Source organism: Mytilus galloprovincialis, chromosome 9, assembly GCF_965363235.1.
Source record: "Mytilus galloprovincialis chromosome 9, xbMytGall1.hap1.1, whole genome shotgun sequence".
In the NCBI taxonomy this organism is placed as follows: Eukaryota; Metazoa; Mollusca; class Bivalvia; order Mytilida; family Mytilidae; genus Mytilus; species Mytilus galloprovincialis.
The window spans coordinates 55,212,350-55,225,020 of NC_134846.1; the positions used below are offsets into that span (position 1 = coordinate 55,212,350).

At 35.2% G+C, this 12,671-nt stretch overlaps 1 protein-coding gene across 1 annotated transcript in view; it reads right to left on the minus strand.

Annotated features, from left to right (window-relative positions):
• Positions 1-736: 736 nt before the first annotated feature.
• The window catches only part of LOC143046813 (ovomucoid-like), a 37,029-nt gene continuing 25,094 nt past the window's right edge, over positions 737-12,671 (minus strand). Inside the window, exons 5-7 of the mRNA XM_076219875.1 lie at positions 3,434-3,561; positions 1,621-1,786; positions 737-846 (exon numbers count right to left, since the gene is read on the minus strand). Of these exons, the coding sequence (XP_076075990.1) occupies positions 788-846; positions 1,621-1,786; positions 3,434-3,561 (353 nt within the window). The 3' untranslated portion in view covers positions 737-787. The remainder of the gene's footprint in view (positions 847-1,620; positions 1,787-3,433; positions 3,562-12,671) is intronic.

A 12,671-nucleotide genomic window follows, 5' to 3' on the forward strand; every position in this document is an offset into this window, starting at 1 on the left:
GAATACTGATAAGAAATATGTACTAAATAAAGTTATCAGTAGTATACCGCTGTTCGACAGAGGGAAACATATCACCTATTAGAGGAAAACAACGAAACAAGAGAAACACTCAAGTGCAATAAAAAAATCAAACGAAAATGTAACACACTCAGAAATGAACTATAAGGTAACAACTACCATTTTCCTGACTGTACAGGACATTTTAAGAACAAATGGTGGGTTGAACTTGGTTTTGTGGGTAGCCAAAACGCGCGTTTTTATGGCGATGTTAAATACAACATTACAAGGACACCATTACATGACTGGACTACAGTACAGTAAAACTTCCAGAGAAAAGCGAAATCAAATAAAACCAGACATGTAAGAAATTATGAAAACATGGCTTCTATGTTTTTCTGAGGCTATGAGATCCTGTTTTTGGTTTGAAGCAAATCAGCCATCAAATATGATAGCTTAGGTCAACATTTACATGGAATCGCTTGGAATGTATGCTATAGAATCATTTAGAACCATTTGTGACCAAAAATGGCAAACAAAGTTTTTTTTATGTCGTTGCTCTGAAAAACAAAATATACTTTTTTGCTTATTGCTACACTAATGAAACCAGATATTTCTGTATCTTGTTTAACAAAAGTACACTGTAGAATAATCTTCTACAGAAGCTAGTACCAGATGACAAATGATTTGAAAGAGACTGTGTTTGTTCATAGATCTAAAAATAATAAAGATGCAATGGTTATTATTGCCGCCAGTTTTTTTTTATTACTTTATTTCTTCAAAGGCTGGTTTAACCAATCCAAGATTTGCATGCAGAATTGGAGATAATATGTACCATGTTATTCTCATCTGCAAGAAAGCATTACATCTTATTACATTCGTCCCCGAGAGTATCACCAACCCAGTAGTCAACACTTCGGTGTTCGACATGAATATCAATAATCTGATCATTTTTTTTTTTATCAATTTCCTGTTTACAAAACTTTGAAAAACTAAGGATTTTCTTATTTCAGGCATAGAATACCTTAGCCGTATTTGGCACAACCTTTTGAAATTTGGATCCTCAATGCTCTTCAACTTTGTACTTGTTTAGCTTTATAAATATTTGATATGAGCGTCACTGATGAGTCTTATGTAGACGAAACGCGCGTCTGGCGTACTAAATTATAATCCTGGTACCCTACGTACTAAATCAAATATTCCAAATGTATGTGTTTCTTTCGAAAATTCAACATTATTGTACCTTATTGATTACATATATATTTAAATTTGTCCCCTTTTTTAATTTCAAGAATTGTTAAAAAAAAAAGTAATTTAAATTTTCATATTTTGTCACTGACGTTTATATGAAGTCAAAATGTGGACAAAGCTTTGTTTTTCAAATTTAACTTTGCGATTGACAATTGCAGACGGAATTGATACACAGATCTTATATACTGTCACTATCAATTTACTACACTATCTTAATCTGTATTCAACTTTTACTTTGTTATCATTATTTGTATTGTTAATTTAATTTTCTTCAACAAATTGAACCATTTGCAATATTGAAGCATGTTTTTGGTTAGTTTGTTTTACCGATTTTCTTATTTCACAATAAAAGTTTCAGATGGGTTTACTAACCAAGTTTTTTGTTATAATCCATATGTCTGCAATATGAACATGGTCCAGTATATGTTTGATGGTCAGCACCGCATAAATACTCGTGTTCCCTTGGACAGTTCCATACATGCCCAGCGGTTCCCTCTACTGCTATTGAACCCTCGGTCCTATACGAACTACAATCGATCTAAAAAGTAACGAAAATCATGTTTTACTTTAATGCATCGCCATGATGTAAATAACCAAACTGAGTTGAAACCAGTAAAGCCAACATCTTTTCATTAATTTGTTACTTTATATGATACGTTTAATATAACATATTAAGATACCAAGATTATATTTTGTATTTGCGCCAGACGCGTGTTTCGTCTATAAAGACAAAGCCGACTTTCAAAATTTGCCTGTGATCTGTTAACAATTAACAACTATAAAATCGTACTAAAATTTATAAAGTTCTTTGCATCTAAAGATGACCGACAGTAATAATATAAATACATACGAAATACAAGACCAACTAGAAAATAACTACTTAGTTGTAGATGTAAGCTTAGAACCAATGATTTAATAAAAACCTAGATTCTTACTGTGTGTCTCTGATTTATATGAAGGAACAAAAACTTTAACATTTAACCTGAACGAGAAGTTTACGACACGTTCCTATTTTTTAACTTTCAATTTTCGGTTCAAAATTATATTGAAATATTTTCAAATCAGAATACATGCATTTACACAAACAGAAGCCACCACTTTTAAATTAGATGCAATTCAATCAAAATTTAAGACCTGTAAAAATATGACACACGATGTATCAATGTTAAGAGGAGACGGATTTGGGGTGTATTGACATAAATCTATGAACTCAGCAGGTTGCCACTGGGTCGATGCCACTGCTAATGGAGATTTATTTCACCGAGGGTATCACCAGCCCAGTAGTCAGCACTTTTGTGCTGACATGAATTATCATTGATATGGTTGTATTTATAAATTAACTGTTTACAAAATTTTGAATTTTTAAGATACTAAGGCTTTTTTTTTTTTTTTAACTCAGACATAGATTACCTTAGCTGTATTTGGCAAACTTTTTAGGAATTTTGGTCCTCAATGCTCCTCAACTTCGTACTTTATTTTGTCCTTTCAACTTTTTGGGATTCGAGCGTCACTGATGAGTCTTTTGTAGACGAAACGCGCGTTTGGCGTATATACAAAATTTTCTCCTGGTATCTATGATGAGTTTATTTACAACCACTGGGTCGATACCACTGCTGGTGGAGATTTATTTCCCCGAGGGTATCACCAGCCAAGTAGTCAGCACTTTTGTGCTGACATGAACTATCATTGATATGGTTATATTTATAAATTAACTGTTTACAAAATTTTGAATTTTTGAAATACTAAGGTTTTTTTTTAACTCAGGCATAGATTACCTTAGCTGTATTTGGCAAAACTTTTAGGAATTTTAGTCTTCAATGCTCTTCAACTTCGTACGTTATTTGGCCCTTTCAACTTTTTGGGATTCGAGCGTCACTGATGAGTCTTTTGTAGACAAAACGCTCGTCTGGCGTATATACAAAAATTAGTCCTGGTATCTATGATGAGTTTATTTGCACGAATCTAAGATATTCAAGAACAAAATATTTTTCTTGCAATTGAATTCGTTTATTTTATATTCAGTTGTTCACTTGACTTGGGAATTCATAAATTAAATTTGTCGCGTAAGTTTTGTGTAGTTTTTCTAGAACAAGTTTAGATATTTAATTGTACTTAATTTGTTACTCGTTTCATAATGTAGATGAATTCATGGGAAAAAATGTAGTATAATAACACGTTTCCTAACCATTGTTGTAGATGCATACGGGTCAGTCCCGTCACAAGAACCATTGTGTGCCATATGATATCTATCTGAATTAGTACTAGATAGATGGGAATATTTACAACCATACATGGTCAACCAACAAGCATTTTCTGAAAACAGAATAAAATGTCCAGTATCATAAGCATACTTGCATTAGTTATTAAAATGCCACAAAGAAGAACAAATATTGATTTACTTTTAGCGTTAACGATAACACATATCTATTTTGTTATCATTTTTGCTTGTGTTATAACATATTGTTATAAATGGGTATTGATAATAATCACAAAGAAACAACACATTTTATATTTCTAAATTTTATTGGGATCAATATCTGAAAACCTGAAAAAAAAAACGGTCTTAGATGATTTTCATACACTTAGACAACTTTGGCAAACTCAATTTGGGGAGATCAAATTGCATATTTTTATAATTAGTACCAATTTTATCAGATAACATAACATTTAACATAACGGCTATCAACTTATCAAGTTGACATAGCGGTAAAATTCAACTGTCAGTGAACAGGCACTTCGATCACGATTTTCACGGGTCTACATTAAATTCACACTTTCAGGGGATAATGGGTTTGTAAAACATGTTTGTCGTTACCTATTCATTCAGTCTCAGTGTTATTTGACACATCTTTTGGGTAGTTTTCCCTTAAATTCCATCGTGGCGAGTGCTTGTTTACATATATTGGAAGTTGCCATTCCAACGAATGGTCACTTCCGGGTAACGGTACTTCTTTATAAAGTTATAATAATACATAAAAGTATTATTAAGATATGATTAAATTACTTGCTGGCCTTCCTTTTATTGTGTAGGATATTTAATAATAAGATATAATTACGTTAAGTACGTTTTTGTGAAGCGCCGTTAAGGAACTATTTTGTGATTTCAATGACGTCATATAGTAACGTAGGTGATAAGGCTAAGAGTATGGAATTTTAAGGTTTATATTTATTATGTCACTTATTTATTGGAATTAAAGGCAAACTTTCGCGATTTTATGGATTTATAACGACATTTTGGGACATGAGCCAGAGTTTTCCTTGGTATTTCAAAGTTATTGTAGATTTTCAGTTCTGTGAGTCGCGGATGTATTTCACCGTCAAGTATAAATACGGCGTCGCACTAGCACTTTGGCATATCGTATCTGGCTATCAAGCAGAGCAGAACAATAAACAAAACAACCCTTAAAGTCAACCAAGCTATTTAGGTACAGGATGCATTTCGATATAAAGCTATTTTACCTTAAGCTATGCGATAGCATTTCAAGTCTATATTTATCTTTTTACATCTTTTGGAATATTAAACTAAAAGCTTACATAAGGACGTCTAGCTAGGAACCAAATACCGTTTTTATAAATATTCCTGCTTAAGCAGGTCTTCAACAGGAAGTGGCTTCATATTTGAAAAGATGAGGAACCAGTTCAGAATTTACAATTTCTAATAGCAGTTTTTGGCAAATTATACAATTATTAAAGATGTAAAGATACGATGTCCCACCATGTTGACAACTTTCTAATATCGTAATTTAATGAAATAAGTATATTTCATTCTCTCATTATTGTATGATTGATAGGATAAAGACTTGTAAATCTATATATATAAGTTACATCTGGGGTTCGGAAGGCCAGCATCTTACTGTTCCAATTTATGATTATACTATGTTATTGCTGATATTTGCATGCGTTATTTATTGAGATATATATATATATATATATATATGCATACTGGACAAGAATAAAAGTCATTCTTTTGCGCTGGAATCATCATTTTATATATGATTATGCTGGAGTCAACAAACTACACTCAAAACAAGACTAAGTAAAGGAACACTATCAATAATCAATCATACGGAATTAAAAGTACACTCGACCCATACTCGCCCGCCTGTAACAAACTGGTGTCAGATGTGGGATGCAGCAGTCCAAAGTGGCATCCAGGATGCGAACCTCACATTTATTTTTAAATTCAACTATCTACTAGTATAGCAATATAATATGTCAACGTCTACGATAAAGATGAATCTTAACGTGGTGGAGATTTAATTTTATTACAATAATTATTGTACGTTATATATATCTAGGTTAGAATCAGTCTAAGTCTCAACATGGCCGAGTCGCCAGATCTGGAAATCAGATTTAGATCGGAAGAGAGAGAAAAAGAAGCAAGGCATGAAAGAAATACCGAATTTGCAGATGCAAATGAAACTTTAGAAGAACACAGAGCAAACGTATATGCACATGGGGAGGGAGACGTAAATAGAGAATATGGCATGTCTGGACAAAGAGGACAAAGGGGGATAAATACTGACGGATTCCGATACAACAACCCACACACAGTCTCTATTAGACCAGAACCATATGATGGAGGAGAGGATTGGGAGGAATATATTTCACACTTTGAGGTGTGTGCCGAACTTGGGAGATGGCGGGACGCAGACAAAGTATTAGCGCTAGCGGCAGCATTAAGGGGACCAGCAAGGACATTTTACATTAGTTTAGAACAGACTGAAAAACGGGATTACGGTATTTTGACTCAGAGATTAGGATTACGATTTGGGAGTACAAGGCAACAAAACAGATGGCTTTCTCGTCTTGAAATGAGAAAAAGGAACCCAGGAGAAGCAATAGCGGCGTTGGCGGACGATCTGCGCCAGATGGCTCAGAGAGCTTATATTGATCTTGATGTAAGGGCTCAGGAAGTATTGGCACTTAACCAGCTGTACAAAAACGTTACACCTGAAGTAAAATACCAATGCACTAACCAGGGATGTAGAACTGTTGCAGGAGCTGTAGAGGTAATAGAAAGATATGAAGCTATAATAGGAGATGGCTCAGAAAAGAAGAAAGGCAGTGTCAGAATGACAACAGATACACATTTAGGAGAAGCATCTAATTTTTCACAGGAACCTTCGGAAAACCAATTTCACGATAGCATTAATGGACTAACAAGGAGGATTTCACAGCTTGAAGGTACAAAACAGAATTATAGCAACTCTTGGCAAAATAATAATAACAGAAGGCCTCAATGGGGAAATAGTAATAACAGGCAAGCTAAATGCTTCATTTGTGAGAGCACAAGTCACTTATGTAGATATTGTCCATTTTATCTCCGATACAAGCAGGAAAATGCAAGACATGACAATACTGGAGGAGAGCAAGGCTCCAAGGATCAGGATAACAGAAACTCACAAAGTATCAACCAGGGAAACTTCAGTTCCCCATTGGCTCGTTAGACCGTGAACCAGTGGGAAATTTACGGTCACAGGAATTAAGTCACAATATTAGGATAGGACAAATGGGAAATACATGTGGTATATGGGATAACGGATTTTATACAAAAGGATACCTACAAAACTTACCTTTGACAATATTAATAGACAATGGATCAACCTCCTCCATATTAAATTATAAAATTTACAGACGGTTAGCTGATGTACTGAAAAACACAATACTTGAACCAAGCACATATAAACTTTTTGATGTAAATGGCAATCCTTTATGCTCATACGGGACACTTAAACAAAAACTCACTTTAGGGACAGCAGATTTTAACACAGAATTTCTTGTCTGTGATATCAAACAAGATGCGATCTTGGGGCAGGATTTTCTATTGGATCATATAGACAAAATTGATTATAAGAGACAGATATTATCTACAAAGGATACAGATATACGTTGCTGGATAGGAGGAGAAGCAAATGCAATATGTAGAGTCATTGTAAAGGAGACAGTCACTTTGCCGGGGAAATCTAAAATGCTCATTCCAGTAATAATAGAAAATGCAGAACACTTAGGACCACTGGGATACGTTGATAAAACTCAGAAAAAGGAAACAGAACATAACATCACTAGGGGAATTTTAGATCCACACCAGGAAGATATTAGAGTACAATTAATTAACTTTCGGGAAGAACCAATTACTGTGCATGCTAAGGAACAGATAGGTGTATGTGAGTCATACTACGAAATGCCAGCGGTAGGAGTATGCAATTACATTGGAACAGAAGGGACCAGTTCAGACAAGCTACCATCACATATTGAGGACCTATTTAATAGAAGTATTGTACATTTACAGGAAAAAGAAAAGCAACACCTGAAGGAACTTCTTCAGGCATACTCAGACGTTTTTGCAAAATCAGCGGATGATTTAGGGGGGACTAATAGAGTACAACATAGGATAAATACAGGAACTGCACATCCGATAAGACAAGCACCTAGGAGGCTACCATTGGGGAAAAGGGAAATAGAAAAAAAGGAAATAGTCAAAATGTTGGACCGAGGAGTCATTGAACCATCAAACAGCCCTTGGAGTTTTAGAACAGTACTTATAGCCAAGAAGGACGGAAGTACAAGAGTTTGTGTGGACTATAGAGCTTTAAATGAAGTGATCATTAACAAGGACGCCTATCCCTTGCCTCGTGTGGACGATTGCTTAGATTCGTTAGCAGGAGCCAAATGGTTCGGATGTCTGGACTTAAATCAAGGTTTTTATCAGGTGGAGCTCTATCCGGATGACAGAGAAAAGACAGCATTTTCGACCAGTCAAGGACTCTTTCAGTTTACAGTTACCCCATTTGGCTTAGCCACTAGCCCAGCAGTTTTCGAAAGATTAATGGAGGACGTACTTAGAGGACTACAGTGGGAGGAATGTCTCTTGTACATGGATGACATAATCGTTCCAGGGGCAACGTTTAAAGAAGAACTACTTAGGCTAGAGCACGTATTTCAAAGAATGAGGGAAGCCAACTTAAAATTGAAACCATCAAAATGCATTTTGTTTCAGAAAAGCGTCAAATTTCTTGGGCATGTAGTCTCAGAGCATGGAGTTCAAACCGATCCCGAGAAAATAGAAGCAGTTCAAAAATGGCCAGTTCCACGGAATGCAAAGGAAATAAAGAGCTTTTTAGGACTTTGCTCCTACTATCGGAAATTTGTTAAGGGGTTTACTGATTTATCTAGACCTTTACACAAGGCATGTGAAAAGGGGACAAAATTCATTTGGACAGAAAACTGCCAGCTTGCTTTCAACTCACTGAAAGAAGCACTAACTACACCACCAATATTGGTTTACCCAGTTACAGATAAAACCTTCATTTTGGACACAGACGCCAGTAATTACGCAGTGGGAGCCGTCCTCTCACAGGAACACGATGGTCGTGAGCATGTTATTGCATACATGAGCAAGGCACTCAATAAGCACGAAATTTCATACTGTACGACTAGAAAGGAGTTACTAGCTGTAATCATTGCCTTAAAGAATTTTCATCCATACGTCTATGGTAGACCAGTTTTACTCAGAACTGACAATGCAGCTGTCAGTTGGCTTCAAAGTCTGAAGGATCCTACAGGTCAGGTAGCAAGATGGCTTCAGACATTAGGAACATATAATTTTAAAATTACTCATAGGGCAGGGAGGAAACATACAAATGCTGACGCAATGTCAAGGAATCCATGTAAGTCATGTAAACATCAACAGGATTTAAATCAAGCTGAAAACTATAATGCTAAGGAGGAAAGTGAACACCTTGTAGAATGCCATTCAAATTTAGAAAAACAGGAAGAAGCAGTAGAACACCTTGCTACACCCCTCACTGAAGCAGATGAAACACCAGATATCTCTGAATTAACAGGGATAATTCCAGGAAATATCCGAGCTGTAACAAGAACTGAACTCAAGGAGCAACAGAATGAAATGAAAGTCAATGAGGCACTTTTAGGGGGTTGGGAACCATCGGAAATAAGACAACAGCAATTAGAAGATGACAATATTGGGAAAGTATTTGCAGCATTTGAAAGCGGATCTCAGAAACCACCATGGGAAAGTATTTCTAGTGGAACATCAGCATTGAAAACTCTTTGGGGACAATGGGACAGATTAGAAATGCATGGAGGAGTTTTATACAGAAGGTTTGAGACAACCATTGGTCAAACAGCCAGAAAACAAATGATTGTTCCTAAGAGTCGAACACAAGAGCTATTACACTATTTTCATGACGTACCATCAGCTGCTCATTTGGGCGTAGACAAGACACTGGAAAAGCTCAAGAACGGATTCTATTGGCCTAACATGAAGGAATATGTTCAAGCATATTGCCGTTCATGCGACAGTTGCTTTGCAAGAAAACCCAAGAAAGAATCAACTAAAGCACCTTTGGGTACATATGTCTCAGGAGAACCAATGGAAAGAGTAGCATTAGACATTTTTGGACCACTGCCGTTAACAAAACGAAACAATAAGTACATCTTAGTCATCTCAGATCTGTTTACAAAATGGACAGAGGCTATAGCCCTACCAAATCAGGAAAGTTCAACAATTTGTACTGCATTTATTGACCATTTCGTAACAAAATTTGGAGCCCCTCTACAACTACACTCAGATCAAGGGAGAAACTTTCAAGCCGATATTTTCCAGAGAATGTGCAATCTACTAGGTATTCATAAAACCAGAACTACGAGTTTCAGACCACAATCCAACGGTGGTGTGGAACGTTTTAATAGAACACTTGCTTCTATGTTATCGATGTACTGTAAACAAAAACAAGATCAATGGGACCAGTATCTACAACAGGTGATGATGGCATACAGATCTTCCGTACATGCATCTACTTCCAAGACACCAAATTCTATGCTCTTTGGAAGGGAGGTAACTTTACCGCTGCAGGCTGTGATCCCACAGCCAGATACTGAAATTCAAGAAAACCGGTCGCCAGATGACTATGTGGCACACCTACAAAATAAATTAAAAGAAAATCATGCATTTGCAAGGAAAGCACTCAAAAAGGTCTCTATATATCAGAAAAAGAGATATGATCTTAACGCCAAGAAAAGAATCTTTAAAAGGGGGGGAAGCTGTTTGGATTTACGACCCAATAAGGAAAAAGGGAGTATGCTCAAAACGCACACCTGGAACGGGGACCCAATTATTTGCCCCATTGGAACGCATTGAAAATCATAGTAAATACATAGGGTCCTGTTCAATAAATAATTTTGATAGCCACCTTGGGACTTCTGGTTCATGTTAGGCATTCATTTTGAAGTGTCTAAGTACAATCTCAGTGCCTCATGACCGGCATTCCGTTGCAAAATTTTGTTTTTATTGACAACAGGGTCAGTCTGTCTACTTCCGGGAAAGAATACAGGCTAGAATTTAGGCAATTTACTCTATGTACTGACGCCAGATTACATTTAAATCAATCAAAATTTTTACAGAAATTCAAACTAGAAAGCCTACCCTTTCAAATAAATCTACATTCAGTTACAGAACTAGTGAAATAATAACACTACACAATTTATAACAAAAGTTATATATTTTTTTTAAGAACTACATTCGTGGGTACCGGACTGGTTGCCCTAACTGGGATCCTATTCCTGTCAGACTTTATTTTTTTCCCCAGACTTAAAACTGCACTTTTAAAATAAAGATATACATCTCAGTAGTTATTATGCAAAGTTTCAAAAGAATTTATCAAACAGTTACAGAATTATAGATCCTTATCTATAACATCTCAAATACCCGAAAATTGATCGTAGAAAATCTTAAATTCATGAAGAAAATATGCTAAAAATCATCAAAACTTTTTTATTTTAAGAGATATTTACATTCTGTAAATTGCATAAGATAGATAAATTCATTCTTTGTATGGAAATCTAGTTGAAACCAAAATTTGTTTGAAAATAAATTAAATATATTATTTTTTTCAATTAAAATAAAAAAATCTTCCGTTTTAAAGATTTACATATGCAAAACAAGCATACCCCATAACAAGGGTATAAAATATGAGACAAAGTCTTCAAATAGTCTGCTAAGGTCATTTAAAATACAATATAAGAGGCTAGATGCAGAGAAGTTCTCACTTGTAGCTAAAACCAGTCAAACAGCACCTCCTATAGTTTAACAGATGTGGAGGGCATTCCTTGATCTTCCTGACCGCTTAATGCTACTGTGCGTTGTTGTACTTTTAACTGGTCTGAATGTCCCACTAGTTCATATGTGTGTTCTCGGCGACACTGAAACTCTTGGTGGCTGAGATCCATGTACTTTAGTCCAAGTTCACCAACCTGGATATAGATAACAAAGACAAGTTATTAATGCAGGAACTTTTAAAAATGAAACTTAGGAAAGAAGCATTAATGAAAATGAAATTCAAACAGTGAAACTATTAAAAGAACACTAAGTGTTTCCTTAACCAGAAGCTGATGTTTAAAAGTTCTAAAACCAAGGAAGATATAGCCCCATGCATCTACTGCTGAAACAGATACAGATAAAATAAACGGTCCTTTTAAGGACCATCAAAATCTTTAAAAGGGAGTCTAAAATTGTTGTACACTTCAGTTTAAATTGCTTTAATAAGCTATATTATAGCCCTACCCCTTAAATATCTTCCAAAAAATGTAAAATTAGAGAGTCCCTGGCAAGTGTTTCTGAGTTTACACAATAATATATGTGGTTATGTGTGTGATGCGGCTCTAAATAAATGTGAGCTGGATTCGCACACAACTTTCATAGCTGAACCGTGGCACTTAAATGATTTATTTAATAGCCACAATTTATCAAAAACTTATTAAAAGACCTAAAACTGAAACTATGGGATTTTTTTCTTTTTTCAGGTCCCAGAAATAAGATACCAGAAAGAAATAAGCCCATATTTTCCATCTTTCACTGTCCCCTGATCCCATATAACACATTTATTATTTCTTTCCCTGTGGCTCTTTCTAATACTGTTTGCTGATATTTTTCAAAAATCCCTCCATTTTAACTTACAAGTGTAGGAATACATAATACAGACAAAATGACCTTTCTGTGCCCTTTTATTAAACTTTAAATTGAAAAACAAACTTTTTTAAATTTCATAAATTTAAATTTCAATTTAATTTAAAAAGTTTAATTCAAATTTTAAAAATAATTATATCATTGCTTTCCTTATTGAATTTTGAAGCCAGTAGCCAAATTTCATCCATGAAACTTCAAAAATGAGCTTACAATTGCAGATTGAAGTGTTCAAAACATGCTCTCTGACAGGAACGGGGACCCAATTATTTGCCCCATTGGAACGCATTGAAAATCATAGTAAATACATAGGGTCCTGTTCAATAAATAATTTTGATAGCCACCTTGGGACTTCTGGTTCATGTTAGGCATTCATTTTGAAGTGTCTAAGTACAATCTCAGTGCCTCATGACCGGCATTCCGTTGCAAAATTTTGTTT